Source organism: Monopterus albus, unplaced genomic scaffold (genome assembly GCF_001952655.1).
Source record: "Monopterus albus unplaced genomic scaffold, M_albus_1.0 scaffold237.1, whole genome shotgun sequence".
NCBI lineage: Eukaryota > Metazoa > Chordata > Actinopteri > Synbranchiformes > Synbranchidae > Monopterus > Monopterus albus.
In genome coordinates, this window is record NW_018128117.1 from 695,553 (window position 1) to 721,797 (window position 26,245).

The 26,245-nt window shown below is 40.1% G+C and overlaps 3 protein-coding genes across 8 annotated transcripts in view; 2 read left to right on the forward strand and 1 right to left on the reverse strand.

Moving 5' to 3' along the window:
* Positions 1-5,054, reverse strand: part of LOC109971893 (short transient receptor potential channel 4) — a 67,317-nt gene extending 62,263 nt beyond the window's left edge. Inside the window, exons 1-4 of one of the 5 annotated variants that reach the window (XM_020620450.1) lie at positions 4,956-5,054; positions 4,485-4,573; positions 3,390-3,509; positions 2,275-2,325 (exon numbers count right to left, since the gene is read on the reverse strand). The gene's annotated coding sequence lies outside the window, so the exon portion shown is untranslated. Of the gene's footprint in view, positions 1-2,274; positions 2,326-3,389; positions 3,510-4,484; positions 4,574-4,739; positions 4,841-4,932 lie in introns of those variants that run through there. The other 4 variants (XM_020620454.1, XM_020620448.1, XM_020620451.1 and 1 more) reach the window with 4 other exon arrangements.
* Positions 5,055-5,169: 115 nt separating this feature from the next.
* Positions 5,170-12,981, forward strand: ufm1 (ubiquitin-fold modifier 1). Its single transcript, XM_020620468.1, has 6 exons — positions 5,170-5,258; positions 5,361-5,417; positions 6,717-6,774; positions 8,268-8,307; positions 9,738-9,770; positions 11,929-12,981. Coding segments are annotated over exons 1-6 (264 nt in total). The 5' UTR covers positions 5,170-5,256; the 3' UTR covers positions 12,003-12,981.
* A 7,963-nt stretch (positions 12,982-20,944) lies between these two features.
* Positions 20,945-26,245, forward strand: part of LOC109971891 (FRAS1 related extracellular matrix 2) — a 58,564-nt gene continuing 53,263 nt past the window's right edge. For both annotated transcript variants that reach the window (XM_020620446.1, XM_020620447.1), the window contains exon 1: positions 20,945-26,151. In XM_020620446.1, coding sequence (XP_020476102.1) covers positions 21,183-26,151 — 4,969 coding nt within the window. In that variant the 5' untranslated portion in view covers positions 20,945-21,182. The remainder of the gene's footprint in view (positions 26,152-26,245) is intronic.

A 26,245-nucleotide genomic window follows, 5' to 3' on the forward strand; every position in this document is an offset into this window, starting at 1 on the left:
GATGTCGTTTACTTGCGCCGCTCTGTGATACATTTCTTCTGCCTCCATATCCTCAGTCGCTTCTGATTTATTAGTTCTTGTCCCTCTTTGAGGCATTTTAGTAGTTGTAAAGTATGCTCAAATACTTGAAGTGTAGAACAGACAAGAGGAGCAGTAAATAACTCAGGATTATGGCAAAAAAAACTGTAGAATTCAGCACATAACTAACAAAAGTGTATTATGTTAATGTATGATCACAGAAAATAATACACAGGACCAAGAAAATTATCACAGATTTGGTACCAGTTTCTGGTATTTACATCTCCATTACATTTTCAGCTAAACACACAACTTGTTTAGGAGATACAGTATGTTCCATGTGTCACTGTATGACAACTCTGAGAAGATCATTTGTTTTAGATATGGTTATGTAAGCCTTTCAAACAACAGAACAACAATACATGTTAAAATCTTCCTGATGTACTGTATGATTTTTATTTTACTGGTTTTTAATTACTGAAATACGGTTAGTTGAAGAACAAAGACCAAGTCAACATGAGGAACAGAGAGGAGCATTAGGTATAGTGCCAAATGTATTAACTGTAGATATAATATCTGTTGTGCTGGATATATTCGCTCACATCCTGGACACAAACTGTTTAAACCCCTCACCTGTGGATGGAGCTACAGAACACTGTACACCAAAACAACCAGACACAAGGACATGGACACCCACGGGAAGAAGTCTCTTATCTTGCTAGTATGAGCATTCACTGCTATTCACTGCTGAATTTGAACTGCATTTAAAGCACCATAACAACACGTAATTATGACAGAGGGGCTGCTGCTCTCTCTCACATACAGTCAGCTGTGTGTTTTCACATGTTGCATGTAATACTAATCCCTGGGGTGTGAAGATGTGGACATTTAACCAATCACCAGCAACTGCTTTGCAATCATGGACCCTCTCCCCACATGGTCCTGGTACATGATTTTAGTACTACCTCCTGAGGGGTGCTGAAATTTAGCTCCCAGAACTCACCTCCAAAGTGGGTCAAGTGTAGATGAAACAAACACAGAACCTGTTACAAGCGTTACTCCGTGCAACATGTTCAGGGGCTGGAAACGTGAATGAAACCACTCACATTGACTCCTCACAATGTGGCTGTATGGTACATGCCTACAACTCTCCCCCTGCAACCCTTCACTCCCTGACCATTGCAACCCTATGAAGATATGGCTGCCAGCCACTCACTCACATGCACACGCGCAGTTTGCAATTGCATGCTTGCAATAAGCAGTAGTAAGAGTGTGCCATACTTTCTACCAATAGCCAAATATCTCGGTAGCACAGAATATGTTTGGGTATTTTCAGATTGTCTTTGTTTAGTGGACATGTACAGTATGTGATGTTAATGTCAAATGCCATTAGGTTATCCAGGGGAAAGAAGCAATGACAGAAACACAGAATAATCTGCTGCTTTATACTGTTTAGCTAATTTTAAAAATTACAACTTGACTTTCATCCTATATATGTTTGATAGGTGTATGTAAAGTCCACTGATTTCTCTTTAAGCTAGTTTAGTTCTACAAACTGAACTGGACCTGATGATCCTTTGTTCCACTAGTACAGTTTGATGAGCTAAGCCTGAGCTTTAATGCCACAGCACCCTCATAATAAAAACAACAGGCTACTCAGAGGTTAGAGGCTCTTTATTAAGGAATTTATTATAAACTACCTCTCTGTCTGAAGCAGCAGATTTCAAGTCTGGGTTTCAGCTGTAAAGGAAGTCGAGAAGCCAAATGTCTATTATGAAGCAACACAAGATGGCATTATGCAATTTATCAAGCAGCTGGGGTTGTTTTATTCTCAGGCAAACTCAGCAGTCAGAGAGGTGAGAGGTGAGGTCGGGAAATGTATGAAAGGAAGGTTTAGGCTTTTCAAATATCTCGTACCTTGTATCTTTAGTACTGACATATAACTGATGCTGGTATATCACTCAGGTCAACTCAACAGCATTTAAATCTACGGATAATAAGCCATGCTGGTTAACATTATATGGCTAATAGAAATACAAACCACAGGAATATAAAAGCCCTGAATCAAAAGCAGCACACACAAATCAAACAACTTGGAATCCAAATAGATTACTGAGGGGGTGTTGCAGAGTATTTCTAGCAACAAAGTGTTATACATATAAACACAGAATGGCATATGGTTGTAATTCACCGAGTTCTTCAACGGAGGTTATAGACACACTTAATTTCAATTTCACACTGTGCACTGTGACCTACCATGTTGCTTTGATTTTCTTACTGGGTCACCATGATGTGTATGCCCTTTCCCTGAGGGTGAGACCATGTGATAATGTCAATATGTCCATTGAGCCGGTGTAAAATAATACAGACAATTCATCAGAGGCCTTCTTCTATCGTTACAAGATGGCTGCTGCATGCACACACATACATGTATGTGTGTACTGCACATGTATTTGTTTGCATCTTCTTGTTTGTATCTGCATACACATGCTTGCCTGCATTAGCAGCAGCTTCATTGCTTACTGTTACATTTCTGCAGACTGTAGTTATTTTCTTTGTCTCTCTAGGACTTGCTTTTAGTACATTTATAAGCTCTGGCAGTGTGCACTGAATGCAGTCCCTGCCTTTTGCATTTCAAATGCAGTATCAGAACTCCTCCACACTTTCATATTTTAGTCTATTCTTCCTGCTTCAAAGAAAATATTTCTTATTTACTATGATGATATATTCAGGCAGCACACAAAAAATCTTCCTAGTTATGTAGTTTTCTTTAAGATCAAGGAGAACAAGATCAGGCAAGAACGTTAAATCCGACTGCTTCATTAAAATGCTTTACAGTGTCCTAGCTATGCTGAATTAAGTCACTATTTTCATGTACAAAAACAATGTTAGAGGAAATCTCTGCTTTTGATATGTTCAGTCTTGACCTAATAAACATTGTAAATGTATAAAAAAAAATTTACTTCAAAACAAGATTCTATACCAGATATATTATTCATATGCTTGCGTGCCACAGCTCACCATAATTGTTTGTTCCATATACCACTATACAGTATTTCCACATTTTTCCCTGCATTTGTACTTTATTCTGGGGAAGACCCACCACTGAAAGCCCAGAGGGGCATGCCTGACTATCTGTACTGTAACTCTGAGTCATTATAATAATTCTGCTCCCACTGTCTTTTCAGGCTCTCATTCCACACTGCATCGCTCCATCTCTCTCCCTCCCCCTCCCTCTATTGGTGGTACAGCCCCAAGAGTTGAATTCATATTGGTGGCATCTCAAAAACATGGAGTTTAACATAGTTTAAATATTTATCAGTTATTTGTCATATTCCATCTGTGGAATTAATAATCTAAGATCCACTTACCAGCCATCATGGGCCAGTTTTGCTCTCGCTGTGACTTGAAGTCTCTCACTGATGTCTTTATAGCACAGCCAAACAGTAGCTGCGTCTGTCCTGGTATCAGTCTGGGGCAGGATTCATCCACTGTAACAAACAGTTAAACAATAAATAAAATATATCATGGGTTTGTTTAAAAATATTATACATATTTGCCCTTCTATACCTAAATGATTGATGCACTCTAGACAGACAACATAAACAGACTGATGACACTATTTGATCATATGACATAACAATAAATATACAGTCCAGGAGACTTATGACTAGACATATGTTCACTCTTTTCTGAACTTCCAGAAGGCTCAGATATGTAATAATTTAAAACCATGATAAAAATCGGACAAGTGTTAGACCAGCTTGCTGTTTGAATTTATGGTAACAATGAACAACTTCATGTGGCTGACTTTGATATTCAGGCTTTTCACACTTGGATGAAAATGATACCTCTGGAAATGACACTGATGAGATGGTGAAATGCTAAAATGCTGCCATTCTGTTCTGTATTTCTGTTCTATTTCAGTATGTATAAGGTTCAGCACTGGTTACTTCATGTTTGGCTTGTTGGACACACTCAAGCATACTGTCCATGCTTTTTTTCTGAAATAATGTAATTATGCATTCTGCATTAATTTGTTTTCTGCAAAGAATACATGTAAATATCAAGACTGTTGTTGTTGTTTTTAAAGTTATGCAGCTGAAAGGAGACCTGTTTGAAAGTCAGTCATCTACTGCTGACATCCAGGGCTGAGATCTGGCTGTCAGACAGCACACAACACTGAAACAACACTGATAACACTGTATATACTAAGAAAACCACATATGGAAGAAAACAACATTCGAACCTGTGTGAGCACTATTGAGAAATAAGTAAACTTTATGCCATTTTATGGGCTGACGGGCCTTAATGCTGATATGATCATTTTACAGTGACTTATTTTCCCATCTACACCACAGCTGCCCCACTTAGTCACCCTCATTTAGCCTATTAGTACACATTCAGGTCACAGGGGTAATCATCAGTAAAGCGAATTAACCGGCAGAAACACCTAAAATGCTGACCTTGTTTTCTGAGGATATTTTTAGAACCCCTAGATTCAAAACAATGGTTGTAGTCCGCCCACTACCTGGAGAGGAAACTGAGTTGCCACCTGGGAAACAGGATAAAAATATGTTTATTGTGCAGCACACAAAATAGTTTTCGTACAGAATAGTCTCTAGGATTTCTGAAAATGTCGACAAGGATAAACACCGTGGCATGTTAATACACAATTTGGTCAAACATTTTTAATCAATTTGAGGATTCTGCTACATTACCGTATGGCAATTACACAACTTCGCCCAAAGGTAAAATTGGAAAGCACCAATTATGTCCAGCAAGTTTTAAATATCTGCAAGCATATTTTCACACGCCATTGTTCTGACAGTAGAGTGTATGCAGTTTGTAGGGATGCATACTGTGTAAAAAAACTTCTGTTAGGAAAAAATTTGAAGGCTACTCTAAGTTTACCTGGGTGAACCTCAGCGTCATACCTCATCTCCAGTGTGCGTCAAAGAAAATAAATGTAAGTGCGCTTTACTCTTGTCCTTTACGGGAAACGTTAGTAGTTTAGTATGAATGCCTGTTAGTTATTGACAAAACAATTTCTCTAATTACTGTAAAAAATATATACGCTTTTTAACTCAAACTATAAAAATAAAAAACTAGAACACGATAACAAAAACTGCTAATATGTGTCAAAAATTGTACAGATAGGATGACGTGTATGTATGGGTCCTTCGGACTTCCGGGTATACATAGACATATTGCAAGCGGAGTCGTCTCGCCTAAAAGATGTGAGATTTAGTTACATTTTTTGTAAAGGTTCCTCGAATATATTTAATATTGACTATCCAGCATGAACGTGCCAATAACGTTTAATACATTTTTTTCATTAGGTCAAAAGTAACGTTTAAAATCACGTTGACGTCGGACCCCCGGCTTCCATACAAAGTGTGAGTAAACTGACAGCTCAGCAGTCCCAGATCTACATCTCGCTACAGCTTAAGCATTTGTTGATACAGTGGTCTCATCTTTCCTCCGTGGAAAATTTTGATATGTTCTAATATTGTAGAAACCTGCGCTGACGTGTTTGACAAGAGCTAAGGAAACTGTCAGTGAGAGGACATCTATTAGTGTAAAGCTGTGATTCACAGGCTGGCACCGAATACACCAGATAACATTATAATTCTGTCTTTTAGACATATGACTAGCATTTGCTTACAGCAGTGGATCTGACATCCGATTATTTGGTCTCACAGGGAGCCATCAATGAAAATAATGTCACATTGTCACTGATCTCATTTATCTGTGTGACAGCTAAAAGTCCTGTGGCATAATCACAGCCATGACAATAAGTAATACACATTTACATCACTGTATTATAATATTTAATACATATTGTGCTTATATTGTACTTTTAAAAACTGTTGTTTCAAATAGTTTCACGAGGCATTAAATGCAGGGTAAATTAAGCAAAAGTAAAGGCAGTGAACTAATACATTAAACACATTATTACATAATTGCAACATTCTGAGTGTAAGTTGTAAAAAAAAAAAAGTGAAATCTGAGCTTATTTGATTTATGTAGACCTGTATAATCTGACAGGCTTTCACTGAAGCAAAAGCTTATGCTTTGCAACTTGCTTCTTTACTGACTGTGCTGATTGACTTTGTCCTACACCTCCTCAGCTCTTTCTGTATGACTTTACTTGGTGATTGCAAGTCTAGCCTTGTGATTTTTTTTTTTTTTATCTCACCTCCCAGCCAAATATGTCTCTTTACAGGTGAGATGCAAGGTCTGGAATATGTGTTTTGTATAGCCTTCAGAGGTCTCCACTCCTCACTGAATACTGCACCGCAGGTTTCACTGGAACTGATGTGGAACTGGAGCTGTGTATAAATACTCATGCCATAAATGGTCTTATATCCTCTGACAAAAATGACTCAGACAGAAGTAATGTTACACCCAGTTAGGCCCTGTAAGGAAATTTTCCTTTTGCTCGTTTCTTTTTTTATGGAATTCACAATGAAGGGTCAGCTACAGATTTGTACCTCTGGAATGGTTAAGGTGTGCATCACTAGCTCTCAAACGATAAAGCAGCCTGGGTGCTTATCAGTCGAAGCTCGAGTCAGTCATTGGAGAGATGATATGTATTCATGTGGCATTCCGGCTTAAAAATAAATAGTAAAAAATGAAGAATAAAATAAAGGCTGGCATTTTTTAAAATAGTGTTTCTTTCATTTTTGTTACAGACTAAGTGTTCCAGAGAGCACGCCATTCACAGCAGTTTTGAAATTTGCTGCTGAGGAGGTAAGTGTACTGTCAGTTCTACATGATACTGTGACTATGTCGAGTCAACCAACAGGGATGGAGACTTAGACAAACTGGACATCAGTAAAATAAATAAATAACCAGTCCAAGTTGTTGATGATGATGTTGTCATGCAGGACTGTTGCATTTAGCTTTATTATCCTGTATATGATGTATGTGGATATATGGTATATGTGTAAATATGTTACACATACAACATATGATAATCTTTAAACAGTGGCACCATTGTACAGTTTGTCTTAGAGGGCCAGTTGAGCCCTAAGACTTGAATAATGCTCATTTTAACTATCAAAAGAACACTGTGTAGAATTAGATTGTTTACACTGAATCACTGTTGCTATATTACTATTTTGTCAAAAGCTACCAAAGTGGTTTGTGGCTTAAGACATCCTGATGTGGTGCTAATGGAATGTTTTTACACGGTATAGACAAGGTGTTCATTTGCTTCAGTTACAAGACATCCTGATGTGGTGCTGATGGAATGTTTTTACACAGTGTAGACAAGGTGTTCATTTGCTTCAGTTACAAACCAGTAAACCAATGGAAAGTCATTTTCACATCTGATGTCTGACTTTATAAGGTATAGTCTTGGCAGTTCCATTAAACCCAAAAAGAGAAATCCTTTTACCCTTTTACCTGTACTCAGCAGATATTTATTTTAAGCCTGTGTGCTTCATTATTGGCTAATGTGCTGGTCAGAGACACCAGATACATTTACAAATGACAAAAATTATTTATTTACCTTACAAACTATATTTTAACCTAAATTTCCATGCAACATCAAACATTGCTGCATCAGCGTGCATTTATAGTTGATGTAAACTGTGTTTCCCGTGTGTTTGCTTGCGATACCTGGCTGTGGTTTGCTCACCTTATCTCCCCAGTGGCAGATTTTCATCCAACATTTCACAGTAAATCCCACCAGCCCACATCCCCTCTGTCGAACACTGAAGTATGGCATGCATTGTGACTGTGCTGTGATTTTCTTGCAGACATTTAAGCGTAGCTACCTTTCCCTCAGGCTCTCAGTTGTGTGTATGCGCACGCGCGCGTGTGTGTGTACATGCAGGCCTGGATTTGTGTGAAAACACAGACGTGTGTGCCTGACAAGCATGAAGGTTGGCAGACAAAAGGCCGAAAACAAAACAGACAACGCAGCATTTTCTTTTTGCTTGTTTCACCAAGTTTGGTTCTGAAGACAACCACAGCTGCTATTTTGAAGTTCTCACCCAACACAGTTAGAGCATCTTAGTGCACTGACTCAGTGAATGAAGCTTTCTTTCTTGATGATTTATTCACACTGCGTCTTTATGCCAAGTGAGATTGGTTAACAAAATGTCACTGACTGTTTAGCCAAAACATTTTTAGAGCTGCTAAAAATCTGAAAATGCTAAATGGTAGCTTCTGCTATGAGTTTCACAAATTGGAGGGGTTGAGTGTAATCATCTTTCTCTGCTTCATTTTTTTTACAGTTCAAAGTGCCACCGGCAACTAGTGCAATAATTACAAATGGTGAGTCTGGGAGAAGTCTTTAGACTGGTATTTATTTGCTTTTTTAGCAAAAACTACTCCAAGTGAAAAGTGACATGTTTACTAGCTTGTAAGTTGTGCTATCTTACTTCAGAGCCATATTCTGGTAGAAACCAAGCATTGTGACAAGCCTTTGGAAACTAAGCTGAGTTTCAGAGCCTCAGCGATAAACTTGGGGGATGAGGGATTTGAGGGAGTTCTAACAAAATCAAAATCAGATTGCACACTGCAAGTCAGACCATAATCATTCATGAGAAATCTGCCAGTCAGCCTCAACACAAATGTTATCATCTTCTGTTTATGCATGTTTCTATTACCACTGCTGAGGCTTCAAAGGAGAAAATAGACGTGGCAGTCTCACTTTCTGTGGGTTATTTTGCTCGACCTTTATTGCTCTGTATCAGCTATCAGCTGGAATTGCAACAATACTGATGCCACTTATCTTGGCCCCCAAAACCCACTGACAAAATATTTAGTTTTCACATTTAAAATGTGTAAGTTTGCTATTTAGAATCTAAATAACATGGAAAATATAGATCCAAGATATTCAAAATATATCACACATCTTACTTGATGTACTGTTACTACTGTTACTTAATAATTAAGAACAAACATGATTTTGACTTGATTATTTCACTTGTAACATGAAGTATTGAGGCCATAATTAAACCAAATACAAGCAGTTTGATCCCTGGCTGGTAAAATAATGCAGTACCAGGAAAGTTTCTATCAGCTACCCAACAGATGCATGTCTATAATTACCTGAGCCTGAAAAATGTAGAAATGCTCAGCAGTATCCATCTAGGTGCAGAACACCTGTAGCCATGGTTATAGTAATCACTGGGAAAATAATTATAATAAATTGCCTTTGTGATTGTTGGAAGGAAAATTGCCAGCCTATTTGTTGCTCCCCAACAATTCAGCTGCAGTTCCACATAAAGGTTGTGGTGGTTTTGTTTCCCTCTGCTTGGTACTGTCAGTGCTCAGCAAGTTAAAAAGAGAAGTTTACAGTTTGTTCGCCAGCAGCATGCCTGATGCATTTCCTCACATACTGAATTTTGTTCATAAAATATGACATTTTTAAAGGGCTACAGGGAAGAATTGGGCATACGGGTGTTGCTACATTGCACTGAGACGGGCTTCATGTCAAGACAGGCGAGTTACGACCACCATGTCTGAGTTCGGGTTTTATCAGAGCAGAATTAATTACTAGTCTGTTGTTATTCCAGACAGAATTGCCTGCTGCTGCGGTGGCATGCTTTCAGTTTTGCTGCCCAGTGCAGCATCATTATGGACAAACTGGTGACACTGTAAATTATCTCTTTTCATTCTTGTGCTGCTCATTTGCATGACTATCTGTTTGGTTTACATTGTGTTGTTTTTTTTTGGTCCCCTTCATTGTCACCTTGTAGACGGAATAGGAATCAACCCTGCCCAGATAGCAGGTGAGTTGTTACATCCTTCTGGAACCTGTGCCTTTGAAAAACTACTTTTTCATGGGGAAAACATTTTGATTGTTTAGTCTCTAAACAGTGAGAGATGTTGTTTGTCTGTACATTCAGTTGTATTAAGGTGCTTGGAAGCACAATCAGCGTCCGAGCTTTGTTTAAGCTTTTTGCCACTTGTCATTGTGCATTAATACAGAACTTGAATAAAGCATGTTTCATAATGCACTTTATTAACAACAGTGTTAGTAATGAAATGAATAAGATAACTTTGATAAAGCAATCAGAGGCAGTGTCTTTTGTGGTGGTTGCACAAAGAAGGCAAGGCAATTTAAAGCTTATTATGAAAAGCCTTGTGATCATGTGACAAGTTGAACCAAGTTAATAATCAGGATTAATTGAAAAAAGACAGGCCAGAGATGTCAGAGTTGTACATGTGTGAAATGTCTGATGAATACATTAGACATTCTTAAAGGAAAAATAAAAGGTTACCACTAACTTTACCAGCTTGGCACAGTTTTGCAGTGATGCACACCGACTCTGAAATGGGCAGCAGTGAAAACCACCTTAACCACTCTCTTTAAACTATAAATTATCTAATACAGTCAGTGTTTTAAAACTTTATTTGTAGATCAACTACACCCAATCTGTTCTTTACCCAAAGGTGATGTAATACTGTGACGTAGTGTGAAGTCACAACATCGCTGGCAACTTCAAACACTGAGCCACATTCAGTATCAGCACTGAGTGTGGTGCACAGTTGTGTGTTGGAGAGTCGTAGCACAGGTTGAGCTGGAGTTCAGGCATACCCCAGTAACCCCCACCACAAGTAATCCTGTCTGATAAGTCTTGTAGGATAAGTTTCCATGGTAATGTAACCTAGGTTCAATAAAACCCGCGTTGTGGAACTGAATTCCCTATAAATAAGCATGAGCGGCTGAAACGATCTCAACTGACAGCATCTCTGTGTTTGAGCAGTCAGCACAGGTGTCTGTCTGGAAATGGTGTTCACTGAGTCATGAATATAGAGAAGCAGCATTTAATGTTGTATTCTATTAAAGAGTGACTTCTGACCGGAGGCAAACTAGATGCTGTTTAGTCACAAATAACTTGAAATTTGATTCCCAAGTTACTGCTGAGCTTTGGCAAATCACTTTTTCTCTGCATCATTGTCCTTGGTGTTTCCCTCAGGTTCATACTTAAAATGTAGCCCACCTCTTCATATGTAAGTCATCATTTTCAACAAAGACGGACAACGGATGACTGGTTTTTCTGCACAGGGCAGAATTAAGGATTTGTCTGCTTTGACCAAAGGCAAGATGAGGTCTTTTGGGCTAAGAAAGGAATGAGTAGAGGGCTTTCATCACAGCTTTTTATCTGCGTAACATTCATGCTGTGTGCTGCCAAGAATAGCCTCGACTCAGACACCTCTGTCAGATTGCCTTCTTTCACCCACTGCAGCCAGTCTGCCTCATGTTCACAGGTTTGAGTACACAGTGGAAACTGATCTGCTGTACAATCGTTTTCTTTTCACACACATTTATAAAGCTAATGCCAAACATTTTCTATGGCATAACAAAGGTGCACTTACGTTGATGGCTCTGGAAATTAGTTATACACTTATCTCAGCACGATTTCTGGTTGAATGAACCCATTTATGAATTAAACTGGCCTCTGTGGTTCCATAATGGAATGTAAATTATTCAAATGAACTTTCTGCGTTTCTGCTAACTGAAATGCACCTGATTTCTTAATGACGGGTTACTGTAGATGGACAAATGGGCTAAAAATTAGACATCAGGAAATGATTCTATCTTTCAGTTTAGACATCTTACAGACCCTGTTGGTGTAACTAACCAGCCTGTGTGCAACTATGTTGACAAATCTATTTAAACATTCTTTTATTTTCATATTATCATTTAAACTAATCAGATTCAGTTATACTTACACAATGTAAAAATGATAGTTTGCAGGATTTTTCAGCACTACTCTGGACATGATTTCTGAGAGTAGAAAATTGATCATTTAAAGACAAAGTTCAAGTTTCTCTCCAAGCTAGTGAGTTAACATATTGTCTGCAGTTTATCAGCAATGTTGACTCTTAAATCACACAGGCTATAAACCGTATTTATATGGTGCTCTCTCCTCTGTGTTGCAGGGAATGTGTTTCTAAAACATGGCTCAGAGCTGCGCCTCATTCCCAGAGACAGAGTGGGAGGACAAGGAGACTGATGCTGCTTTTTGTTGATGGCATAATGACTCACCAGGCAGAATCATATAACATCTGAGACCCAGGAAACACCTCAGCGTTATTTTCTAGCCCACAGCTGACAGTGACTCACAAGAGAATATATATATTTAAACTTGATGATGACATGCACACACTTGCAACCTCCCTGCTTCTTCATGCTCAGTCAAGTTTTTTTTAATTTCTTCTTCTAAGTGTATTCGCATGAAAAGACTGAAGTGACATCAACAGTACTGAGTAATTAATAAACACAAACCACAACAGCTGCTTTCTGGTTAAGATTGTAGCTGAAATTAACAAACACTTCCGAGATCAGTTATAGGTTTTGTATCTTTGCAAATGACAATAAACAATCAGTGTGACTAACGGCTCTATGTCAGGCACTTATTGTCAGACAGGGATTCCTCAAACACTCAATAGTCATCATGGGCTTTGTACTGAGCTTGTATTGTGGAGCTTCTATTCCAAAACTAAAAACTTGTATGCACATATAAAATAATTTGGCTTATGTAAAGAAAAGCGTTTGTTCATCTGTCAAACTGCAAGCATGTGGATCTTTGCTGCCCTCTGCCAGGTTGCATCTTAACATCCGTTTGTAGTCATCCAAATGCTTTTCCTCTTTATTCCAAATAATGTCCCATCTTCACACAATAAATGTTAAAAAAAAATTCTTTCTTTTTATTTATGTACTCCTAGCTATAAAAGGAGCCGAAGAGCTGGTGGTCAGATAACAAGGCAGGCATCCAAAAAGCTTGGATTTAAATGCAGAGGCTCCCAGAACTGCCGAGTTTGGTCCAGCACCTAAAATACTGGTTTTCATCTGAGAAACAAATTGAAGTATTTGATTGTAGTCTTTTGTGCTTTGTCTTCTGTTTTTTCAGGATCAATAGATGGATTGAAAATGTACTTTCATATATGTCGCCAGTTAATTCTAGTCCAAAATAAAAGCATGACTGAAAGGTAGACCAGCAGTTTGTGTGTTATTCTCTGAATAGTGAGGGGAAGCAGTTTATTGTCCCTTTATCATTAGTCCTGATTGTTTAAGAAGGTATGAATCATTTGTTTCTGACTCGAGTCTCTTGTTCTACTCTGGAAAAATAAAAATACATACTTTGTAATGAAAAATGGGCAAGAAAATAATGCAATGTGCATGTGGTAATGCACCAAAAAAAGCACACCTTGTTTCTTGCCATCCATTAGAATGCAGCTTCAGATGGGCTGGGGGAGCAGAAGTACCATCACAAAGGGGTGTTTTAATTTATTTAAATTAAAATAAATGCTGGGCACGTACTCCAGAATTGTGCTTGTGAAAATGGAAAAGACTACAGAGTTCCCTGGATGCATCTGAGGTTGGCCTTGTGCTCACAATTTAATTACTGCAGTTATTTGCAGTATCATATGTATATACATGTTTTACAGTTTGCATGTGTGTATCCCTGAAGGCCGTTTAAATTATGATTTTTAAACCAATGGTGGGATGTTGTTTCCAGGTTAACATTAATATCTGACATTCTCACATCCTTTGATTTTGTGGTCTTTTATGCATGAAATTAAAATTTCACTGTCTGACAAAGCAGGTACTGCAATGTAATTGTTAGAAGCAATGAGGCAGAAAGATGCTTCATAATCACATTTCAGGTTGAGCTCTCTGCCCTGAGCCAAGTTTAGGATGAGCTGCTGCACAAAGCCCTGACTGGGACAGCCTCTGATTCACCACTGTATCAGCACCTTTTCAACCTTTCAGACAAATGATATAACATTGGGTTGGCTCTGCAGCAGAACAGGCCCTCCAGGCATGTGTCATGTTAGATGATGCTCTGGCTGAAATTCTGTGCACCTGTGGCAGTCCTTCAGTTCAGATGAGACAATGTGAAGAGGGGATGTGTGTGCAGTTGTGAGTTGCCTCACCTTTTTTGATGAACGTTTTAAACTTGATGGTGATGGTGGTAGGGGGTTAATCGAGTTGCTATTTAATTAAGGTCTGTCCTGTATTGCTTTCAATCCATCTGTTTGTGTTTACATAATCTGACACCAGTGCAGCACCAGTGATGTCTGGAATGTGTCCCCAGCTTCTCTTCTGGTGTCTCAGTACAGGTATGAGGCAACAAGAAACAGGTCCCACATGCAGACAAGCAGGCTGTTTGAGTGAAGTGACTAGACAATGAGGCAAGCTGGTACAGGTTCAGATAACAGCAACAAAAACAGAAGAGGTAACAGGCATGTAGGCAAAAATGTAGGTCCAAAGCAAAAACACATGGAAACTTGCCTGGCTGTCAGGTCGCAGGTAGAAGTGACAATTTTAAATACTGACAGTAACAAAGAAACTGGAAACAGGTGTGAGTATGTGTGGAAGATCACAGGGTACAGCAGGGAAGGTGTAAGTAAGAAAACAGGGCTCTGAGGAAAAGACTGGGGATATCTGATAAGAGGACAGAGAATGGCCAGTATAAAGTGCGCTGAGGCAGGAATCCTGACATCTTGCCCTTGCAATTGTGTGAATTCAGACAGATGCAAAAAAAAGTCCCAGAAGTAACAAGATTGACACCTAAATATAAGCTCTGAAGCTCTTCACAGTTTTATCTTACAAACCAGTAACATAACTTACTTTGATTGACACATATTCAGTTTCTAATCAATTGTTGCAACTTTAAAATGTTTAATGGGGCTATACAAAATTGACAAACATCAAACTTGTCGTATTTATTGATCGATCTGTCTTGCAGCAGCTCATAATCTGAGATGCCAAGTGTTTTGAAGTCTCAGCGGTGTTCTTAGTCTCTCAGCTTGAATATGGCAGACGTGCAGAGAAACCAGAGGACGGGCTGTAGATACTAGGATGACAGAATAGTGACTGGTCACAGTGGCCATGTATTAAGCTGTGTGCAAGTGTGTGTGAAAGAGAAGAATAGATAGAGGGATCAAGACCCACTAAATGGTGTTTTCCACGGACTCCTCCATCTTCTTCTTCCCAAATCCTTTGTGCCTCTCATTAAAGGCAACCAATCTTAAATGAGATCTGGTGGTCCTCCACAGTCGCTGCCTAGATAAGACCAACGCTGTGGCTACAGGTCACTTAGCCAGATAAAGAAATGTGGAATGAGGGAATGGAAACAGTTCCCCTCTGACAGCACATCCAGCTCATTTTCACTTCATTCTCACTCATCTCTCGCTGTGTATATGAAGGTGTATGTGCAGACACCAAACAGACAATGCCAGGTGATATTACACTGCAGGGATATTAATAAAAATCCATTTAAGGATCCCCTCAAAATTATTTAATTATACTAATGACCTAATTCTGCCCCCTTCTGTCTTAAAATGAATATGGCAGCTGGTAGAAAACCTCATAAAGAAGTGTTCCCACATTCATGCTTATATCTCTTCCTCTGCAGAATCTCAACTAAATAATCTTAATGAAGTGTAATTAGGCATTCTGCAGTTTTCTTTAATTCAGCAACAAGGTGAAAACAGTAAATGTATCCCTGCCAAGTGGAATATACTTCTTTATTGTAGTTCTGAGTATACACAGTCTTATCCCTCAGGCTAAAGTGAATAGGTAATGAGGCTTTAAAGCAGGGTCTTGGTTTCATTAAAACACATCCAAACCCAGGTTTGATCTTTTTCAAGGTTTTTATTTTGCTACAAATGCTGTATATTGTTTCCATTTTCTGTTTTCTGTCTTCTGTGATAAATTTAGCTGAGATGCTAAGATTACTGTTAATTCTAAGTACAATCTTGTGGCCCAGCTATGAGGACTACCTTTGCTCCATCTTATGCTTGTGTGTATGTGAATTTACAGCAAGTGTTAGTGGACAAGGAAGGAAGAAGCAGAGCTGGAGTAGATGAAAAGGGTGTCGTACAGATGACAGTTAACCTTCAAACCAGCCGCACTGCCTGTTCTCACTCTGAGTTCAGCTGTGATGGCTGATACTTTGTCATTAGACACTCAGACTCTCTCTCTGTCATTTTTTTTTTACAGCTGCCTTTAACGATGCTGCTCTCAAATAGTTTCTGCGTAGGATTTATTTCTGCAAGGTGTGCACAGCCCAGAGTGCAGAGATGCCTGAAATGTCAGATGTCAGTGTAAAAAAATCCTCCCTGAAGTTAGTTTGCAAGTTGAACGTGGATTTTGTGTGTGTGTCATCTGATGTGCTTGTATAACTTTCTTAACACCCTACATGCATATATAAAATAACCCTCTTATTCTGACTACCTTTTTCAGCCTGGAGCCAGCAAAAACTATTGCCATGTCATTCTTAGTGGGAATAATTCACTGTAACTGCAGCACTATAGCAAGAAAATTAGCAAAGAAATGCTTCAATCATGATGTTGGATCCATCAGTGCATTGCTTTCATTTTGCTGTCAGTGCAACTTGATACATTTCAGCACCTGATAACCTTTAGTACTTCACTCATGAGCTGATCCCTGGATGCTGCTGCTGCCCTTCACCACCAGAGAGCAGTAGCCTATTACAAAATACACCATTTATGTCCCTGATCACTTAAAAGGAAATCATAACTGAGCTGAAATGATTGATCTACCTTGTTCAAAGAAACTGCACAGTTTCATTTTGTTTTTATTGCACAATTAAAATATTTCCTTCACTGTAACATGGCAAATAATCTCCTTAGTAAGTAAGTTGCTGTGTAGTAAGGGTGTTTATTTTCTTTTCTTATGGAAGCAGCTTAATTTGTTCTGTAAAACAAAATCTAAGAAGCATGTTTCATTGGTTTAAAACATCTTCGCTTCTCATAATCATCTTTGGTGCACATTATAATTCGCAGTAACAAGAAAATGCTGTAAACATCCTATAACAAATGTTCATCTCCAACAAGCCACAGGAGCTTGACAACAACCTTTGCAAATTGACACTGCCTGCAGGGATGAGTGCTTTATCTGATGTGTGATGGAGTGGTGCAGGCTTGTCCCTTATTGGACTCATCACCTCTGTGAAAGCGCATGAAATAGAGAAAATGTGCTCTGTAGGGGGCATGTCACAAAGCCAACCAGCCATAAAATGTTTCACACACGAACTGTAATCAAGTCATTATAGCTCAGCCCTTCAGTTTAGAACCTGTTCTGCATTTTTTAAAGGCAAAATTCCCATCTCATCCTGGGAAACATGAACCTTTTCAAAACTAAATTCCTTAAAGAAACTGATGCAAACTGGAAAGTGGCACAGAGATTCACTGAAGGTCTGTCTTTTCTCACAGTTGTCGGTAAATGATCTAAAATCAGAATCACAATCCAGTAGAGTTTTACACAGTTCTCCTCTAATTTATGATAATAACTTTGATTCCCTAGCTGAAAGGCAAAAGCCTGCAGGAGCATTGACACCTGTAATGATAATGAGTGTGAGGCACAGGAACAAACTGGCATTTTCACCAGACTGTTGTGTAAACTCACACAGTTGTTGTATTGATGATTACAAAGCAGGCTGAGATGCCTGTTTAGAGTAAGGAGCTCCTAGTGTGTCCTCTGAATGCCTACATTTTCACAGCTGTACTATGGGGATGAAGACAGGCCAGATGTGAATCTGTGTGGTTGTGTGTCCCCTTGTGAATGGGGGTAAGGAGTGTGGGGGGTTCCCATTACACTTTTTGCTGACCCAGACAAAAAGTAATTGCAGGTTGGATCTGCAGTGAGGTAAAATCAGTAGTTTTAAATGTCAACCTATTGCTTTTATACATGTGCTTCGTGAAGAAACAGCAGGTTCTGAGTGCTACTTTATATACTGCTGGGTAGTTGCTGTAGTGTTTAGCGCTGTTGCCTCACAGCAAGAAGATTCGGGGTTCGTTTGAGGCCTTTCTGTGTGCAATTCTCACATTCTGAGTACCTGGGTTTCCACCAGGTACTCAGGCTTCTTGCCGCAGTCCAAAGACATGCAGGTTAGGTTAATTGGTGATGATAAATTCCACATAAGTGTGAATATGAGTGTGAATGGTCATCATTGTCTATATGTATACCGGTCACCTGATAGGCTGGAGTCTGTTCGGTGTGTTCCTTGCCTTTCCCTTCTTGTTAGCAGGGATCGGCCCCTGCCCCTCAGGATAAGTGATATAATTAATGGATGGATGTTCAGATGTTTCATTTCTAAATATTAATGTGTGAAGTAACTATAGCTGCTACAATAGAGTCAAAAGGTTTTATTCCTATTTGAAATGCAGTCATGCTGAGGTATAAAGAGCACAAAAATACTCAATTAAGGTTTAAATTGCCCCAAAAGGTACTTGTATTATTTCCATTACTGTGTGTGCATTTTATCACATTAAGTTATTTTCAGTGCTTGAAATTTATTCATTTAGATAATGTACATAATTTCAACTAGTGCAATTAACATACAAAAGCATATTAAGTATTAAGAGACAAATCAAAAACAAACAAAAAAAAAAATAAATAAAAAAAACATCCTCTTTGCTTTAAATGCCACACTCGGCTTTGTCGTACCATCACAGATTAAAACTCCCACCTCCTGATTCTGGTGGGACAGAGGCATGTGGGTGGTGTGTGTCTGCAAACAAATCAAATTTCCTTAGTGTTGTAAAGCCACATTTTAGTTTCTCAGCCTTGCAGTGAGAATCTGCGTTGTTTTGATTGCAGTTATTTTGGAAGTTTTTGACAGCTTTTCGGCAGTTACGTCCCCTGGTAACAAGGCAATATCATTTCCTCCAAACAAGTAATAATAAGCTTCATCAGTTTTCATACTGGCCAACAAGAATGACACAAATATTTAAAATAGATTTGGATTACTCTGCTCTGGTGTGATCCTGCCACTGGTGAATATTCATTTGTTTTTTAATGGTGAATCTGGGTTCAGCTCATCACAAAATGTTTATTCAAATTCATCAGCTTTTTTGATAAGTATGGAATGTTTTTGTCATTTTATGCAAATGCAGCAACCTAGTGGGTACCCAGCCCTCAGACTGTCTCATTACCTGACAGTTTTAAATCTTTCACATTCCCCTGTAGGCTCAAATTCTGGAATCTCCATGTGTGGCCTTATCACAGTCACTGTGCAGAAGGAGCCCTGCATCCCATACCGTATGAATATGTCATAAATTGGAGGCTGGACTTTCTAGAAGTTTCAAAGTACTTAGTAGGTGATCGATATGAGCTGTGGGAACTAGCCAGAGTTTTGGTGCTAATTAGTCAGATGGGAGAAGAGGCATCCAGGCAGTCAAAATAATAGACATACAGTATAAACAGGTGCTCATCGTGCCATCACATGGACTTCTTTCTATCTTTTTCTAAGGAAAATAACTTTGTGCTAAACAAACATTGTACCTTGAGGTTTCAGGTGGAAATTTCTTATTTCCTCAGCCAGATAATCCTCTTTACTGCTCTCCTTTATTTTCTCTCTTTCTCTTTGTTTTGATCAACATAATCTGTCTAAATACTCACTTCGCACAGAGTATATCCAAATGCATGTATCTGAGCAGCTTCTTTCATGTAAAGTCACAAGAAGAACGCTGTAGCACATATAAATAGTATGGCAGCTGAAAAGCTGGAGGTGCCATGTTTGTACTTTGAAATGACAAGGCACTAGAAACCCTCTAATCACCTGACAATTTAAATGTGGGTGGTGGAGGGTGAAGAACAAAATGTAGTCACAGACAGTGCTTCGAATATTGACTCAAGGCTCAAGGTTTATACTGCAGAACCTTAGATTTTATAATTATTTTTGAAACTTGTAGCCAGTTTCATAGTAATAGAAAGACCCTTCAGTTGGAACATAATCTCTATATGAATTTCACTGATAATGCCACATATTCACGGTCGTTGATGAACTTTTTCAAGTTCTTGAAAACTACGCCATGTTTCTCAGTAACTGTAGCTACAATTTTGACAGGGACTGGTGCCAAAACCACTGCAAATCTCTCTTCTCAAATGCTAAATGTCAAATAAAAAATATTCAGGAAACAATTGAAATAGCAGAGAGCTGATCACATAAAACAAGCTTGTTTACAGAGCAGGTTGGGAAAGAAGTGGGTTTAGTTTCTCATGAATTAGCCTTGACAGACCCGTCATTTTCTCCCTAGGACCAGCAAGGTCTAGCAGGATAGTCTCTCCAGTCTTCACAAACCTGTAGAAGCATTTTTGAATAACTTTATGGATTTTTATATAACTCACTATTGTACTCAAGAAATACCATCATGTGCAAACTGTGCACACATATCATTATTTATTTATTAGCTTGTTTGATGAACTATTTGGAGAGGGAGAAGAGTGAGAGAGACAGGTGACATGCAAGCGATCTACTGTCAAACCAGGACAATGTGTGTCTTAGAACTCCAACCAGGCTCATAACAAGCTTCGTTTTCTGAAGATGTAAAAATGAATCATATTAATATTTACAAATGAACACTAGGACATACTAACCTACTAGTACATAGTTTATCCAAATTTGTGCACAAGAAACAAATAAAGTTGTTAAAATCATCTGTTATAAAAATGTTTCAATTGTTTTTCCGTTGGTACATTAAAAAATATTCTTTCATTTTTCATCTCTCTAGTAAGCTAAATTATCAAAGCAGTAATATAACAAAGTTAGTGGAGTTAGAACAAAACTTTTCCTTTTATTCTAACGTGGAAAATATTAACACCCTCTGCAGCCCCGGGGTTACAATTTTGACATTTCTTCCAGTTTCATCACTGTTCTCTGTGTCCACAGATGACATGATCTGTCGTACTCGTACTTAAATAAGCCATTTTTCTTTAAGGAGCAACTATCTTTAAATACCCTGATAATATCCTGTAAATCGTCCTGACAGCTCAAGCTCAGTAATTGCACCCTATGAAATTATCCATACATGAATAATTGATCTGATCTTCTAGTTCCGCCTCCCTGTGATTGTCAGTCTAGTGCCTATTGGTCATAAAGCTGTGACAACAAGCCCTCAAAATCCTCCAGTGTGCAGAAATGGGCGGTGGCACCTTTACGCAGCTCTCAAGTATCTGAAGTTAAAACTCCTGCGCGCCGTTATCGCTGAGTATGTTGAGCGTCTGCACGGCTAGATCCTTTGGAGGCACCGTGTAGACATCCAGCTGACTCCCAACACTTTGGGGATTTTTACCGTTTCGAGTAAAAAAGTCGGGAGTATTTGCCATCACCCCCTTGGCAGAGTGACTGTTATTTGGGGGTTGGATCAAATCTGTTGCCAAGATGTTGTTCTATAGACTTCTCCTGTGTTGTTCAGTAAGTGGTATTGTTTTCGCGCAGCCCGACAGCTCTGGATTATTTTACGCACTGAGATCTGAACTGTCAGAGGATTCAATCTTGGTGGCCAACAACGGAATACGTGTGCCTTTCGGGAGATCGGTGTTCATCGATCCCATAAATGATTTAGTCATTCAAACGCAGCCGGGGGATCGATGCAGCATCACTGTCCTGGAAAATGATCCGCTCTCACAGAGACCGGGGCATCTTGCTCCCAAAAAGTTTTTGTGTGATTTTGGTCCCAACGATGTGACATACTCGCACTACGGGTCTAGGAGTCCAGCTAAAGACAGAGTGAGGCTGCAGCTCAGGTATGACGCGCACACCGAAACCATTATTATCCCGTTTATGATGGAGGTTGAAGTCGTTTTTACGCAGCTGGAGTTACTCACCAAAAATCTGCCTCTCACTATTGCTAATCTTAAAGGGATCAGTAATCCTATTGATAAGAGGATTTTAGACTTTACTTATGATAGAAACTCTCACAAATGTGAGGTGGCATCGCTGTCCAGCGCTTTGCCAAGATATGGAAGACTAATTGATGGGGGGAAACTTTCCGGGATGATGGACTGTGACGAATTCACACAAGCTGGCATTCGCTATGAGCACACATTTGACCGCAAGTCCCCCAACAGGGACTATGTTCCCATGCTTGTGGAGCTGCATGACAAGGAAGGCAACCTAGTGATACGAGAATATTTCCAAATTATGATTCGCATCAAAGATGGAGAAGAAAACACTCCCCCCAAAACCAGCTTTGTGTCCATGATGATGATGGAGGTCAGCCAGTTTGTCATGACTGCCCTCACCCCTGATATGCTTGCTGCTGAAGATGCAGAGTCAGACCCAGATGATCTTATTTTCAACATCACCTCTCCCTTATCTTATGAGGAGGGCTACATAGTCAGCACTGATGACAGAAACCTCCCTATCACATCCTTTTATCAGAGAGACTTGCGTGATTTGAAGATAGCTTACAAGCCCCCCTCCCTGGACTCAGACACTGAGAGGATTTTCCAGCTTGAGTTTGAGGTGATAGACACAGACGGTGGCATCTCAGACCCTTCTGCTTTTATGATCATCGTGAAGCCAATGAACACTTTGGCCCCTGTTGTGACACTTAACACAGGTCAGCTGCTGTACGAGGGACAGTCTCGGCCTCTCTTCAGCACCCACAACTTGGAGATCAGCGATGAAGACAACCTTGATGCTGTCATCATCACAGCTCTGGATGGGCTGCGCCATGGGGACCTCATGGTGCTGGGCTCTCACAGGAAATACTTCACACCTGCCGACCTTACAGCAGGGGTTGTTGTGTACCAGCATGATGGGAGTGACACATACAGCGACAACATTGTCTTCAAAATGACAGATGGGAAAAATGAAGTAGAATTTCTTTTTCCCATTACAATCGTTCCCACTGATGATGAGCCACCAATTATAAATGCCAACACTGGCCTAGTGCTATTCAAAAATCAGATGATGCCTGTAACTCCTCTCATGCTCAGTGCTGCTGATATTGACTCTGAGGACTCAACTATTAAATTCACAGTTGTACCTCCCTTTTCCACAATTGGCACAATGCTTCTAAGGCAGTCAGATGCCCCCGAGGACCCGTCTTCTTGGAAGTTCAATGCTGAGGATGAAGTGTATGAGAAGGATGTGACAAAATGGCTTCAGAAAGATATCACTGATGGGAAATTGTTTTATAAACACACAGGCCGTCACAGCACAGATGCCATCATGGATCAGTTTGTGTTCACAGTTCAGGATGACAGTGACCCCCCTAATGAATCAGGAGAGAGTGTATTTCTAATTCGAGTTTTACCTATTGATGACGTTCCCCCTAAACTGTTCCCCGGCACCACACTGCAAATGACAGTTCAGGAGTACAAGCTTACTCAATTTAGCAAAGAAGTTTTGCGCTACACTGATTTGGACTCTGAAGACCGCGACCTCAAATACACTGTTATCCAGCCACCAGTAGATACTGATGAAAATAACCCGGTTGCGTTTGGTTCTTTGGTCCTGACAGACAGCCCTGACACTGAAGTCACAGAGTTCACACAAGCTCAGATTAACCATCATAAGATCTCCTACCACCCCCCAGATGTTGAGCTCGGAATTACAGCCCACGTTGTGCAGTTTCGTTACACTGTTGAAGACACAGCTGGGAACAGTGTAGAAGGGGCTTTCACTCTCAATCTGCAGCCTGTCAACAATAAACCCCCTCAGATTACAAACACTGGCTTTACTGTGTTTGAACACAGAATGCACATAATCACCATCGCTGAGCTGGATGCCACAGATCTCGACACAGACATTAAACAGATTAGCTTTACTCTAAGCCAACCTCCTAAACATGGCCAGATCCAAGCTGCATTTACTGACCTAGAGATAAAAGGCATTTTCAGACTTGAGGATGTCTCAGAGGGGAAAATATCATATATTCATAATGGGGAGGAGACGGCGAGTGATGAATTTCAGCTGGATGTCAGTGATGGGATCCATGTTGTAGCCGTGACAGTCAAAGTTAATGTAAAGCCTGTCGATGATGAACCTCCAACCGTCAGCCTGACTGCAGGAACAATCGGCTTTCATATGGATGTGTTGGAAAATGGAGCCACAGAAATCACAACTAATATCATTCAAGGCCATGACGATGACACCGATGACCTCCAGCTAACCTTTATTGTGGAAGATCCTCCAGTTATGGGTGAAATATTGGTTAAAGGGGTGCCTGCAACTAGCTTTACACAGGCCGATATTATTAATGGTGTGGTTGTTTACACACACACCAGTGGTGAGATAGGTCTCATGTCTCAGCAGGATGGCTTCAATTTGACTCTCACAGACATGTCCAATGATTGGACAGTAGATGGCAATAAGATCACTGGAGTCCATGTTCAAGTCACTATCCTTCCTGTTGATAGCCAGGCCCCAGAGGTCAAAGTTGGGATTCAATTTAGTGTTATTGAAGGGGAGAAATACACCATCGGCCCTCAGCACTTGAATGCTGATGATAATGACACTCCAACGGATGATATCCTTTGCACTATTATCATCCAGCCCACTGCTGGCTATGTGGAAAATATATCACCTGCTCCAGGCTCAGAAAAGTCCAGGTCAGGAACAGCTGTCAGCGCTTTTACCATCAGAGACATCAGGGAGGGGAATATCTACTATGTGCAGAGTATTCACAAAGGAGCCGAGCCGGTAGAGGACCGATTCACATTTAGGTGCTCCGATGGCATCAATTTGTCAGATAATCATTTTTTCCCAGTAGTTATCATCCCAGCAAATGATGAAAAGCCAGAGATTCATCTGAGGGAGATAGTTGTAATGGAGGGGATGAACACTGTCATCGATACTCCGATTCTGAACGGGGCCGATGCTGATATTCCAGCTGAGGAGCTGATGTTCATCATTTGTAAACCTCCCAAACATGGTGCCATTTTAAACCAGCTCCCCACAGGCCCAGTTTTGGTGACTAATTTCACTTTAGAGCAGATCAGGGAAGCATCAAGTATTATTTATGAGCATGATGACTCAGAGACAACAGAGGACAGTTTTGATGTCATTCTGACGGATGGAAAGTATTCTGTGCAGAAAACAGCCACGGTTGTGATCTTTGCTGTTGATGATGAGACTCCCAGAATGCTAATCAACGATGGTCTAGAGGTGGAAATCGGAGAGACCAAAGAGATTAAAAACAAAGTGCTCAAAGCGACAGATTTAGATTCAGATGACAGCACACTCACATATATCATCAGGCTCGGGCCTGGTCAGGGTCTCCTGCAGAGGAAAACCCCATCTGGATCTCTGGAGAACATCACTCTAGGCATGAATTTTACACAAGCTGAAATTGATTCAGGGCTTATAATTTACACACACAGCGGACAGGAGGGCATCCGAGATTTGGTCAAATTTGATGTGACAGATGGAATGAACCCACTAATTGATCGCTACTTCTACATCACCATAGGCAGTATTGACATGGTTTTCCCTAATGTGGTCAATAAAGGTGTGTCTCTGAGAGAAGGGGGCAGAGTGACTTTGACCACAGACCTTCTCAGCACAAGTGACCTCAACAGCCCTGATGAGAACTTGGTCTTTACCATCACGAAGGCACCTGTCAGGGGCCACTTGGAGAGTACAGATACTCCTGGGATGCCCATTGGGTCTTTTACCCAACTGCAGCTGGCTGGCAGTAAGATTTACTACATCCACACGTCAGATGATGAGGTGAAAATGGACAGTTTTGAGTTTGAAGTCACTGATGGCTACAATCCTGTTTTCAGAACATTCAGAATCTCTATTGTGGATGTTGATAATAAGAAGCCTGTTGTGACTGTAAACACTTTAGTTGTCACAGAAGGGCAGATGAAGCTGATCACACCATTTGAGCTCACTGCTGAGGACCAGGACACGGCGGAGAAGCTGCTGAAATTCACCATCATCCAGCCGCCTGTTCATGGTAAACTCCTCTACAACCAGTCCATGCCTGTCACCAGCTTCACAAAACATGACCTCAATGAAAACCTCATCAGCTACAAACACGATGGTATAGAGTCACGAGAGGACTCCTTCTCCTTTAAGGTCACCGATGGCACGCACACCAGCTTTTATGTTTTCCCCGACACTGTTTTTGAGACTTGGCGCCCCCAAACTATGAAGATCACTATTGTGGCGATTGACAATGGTGTCCCACAGATTGTGGTGAATAAAGGTGCCCATACTTTGAAGAGCTTGCCCACAGGTCGCCTGGGATTCCCCATCAGCTCCAAAGTGCTGAGGGCAGAGGACAGAGATAGCAGCCCAGACTCGCTGGTGTTCCACATCACCATCCAGCCCAGACATGGCTACATCATTAACATGGGACAAGGAAACAACTCAATCAGCACATTTAGTCAAGGTAAGCTCTGCACAAGTCTCTCAGCAGCATTATAATATATGCTTAAATACATATAATGACAATGATTTTGTTAAGCTCTAGATAGTGAACTTCA

Excerpts from the sequence above, each read along its gene's own strand:
- ufm1 (XM_020620468.1), top strand. Across the intron at positions 6,775-8,267 it reads TGAAATTTGCTGCTGAGGAG|TTCAAAGTGCCACCGGCAAC; the intron begins GTAAGTGTACTG and ends TTTTTTTTACAG. Across the intron at positions 8,308-9,737 it reads TAGTGCAATAATTACAAATG|ACGGAATAGGAATCAACCCT; the intron begins GTGAGTCTGGGA and ends GTCACCTTGTAG.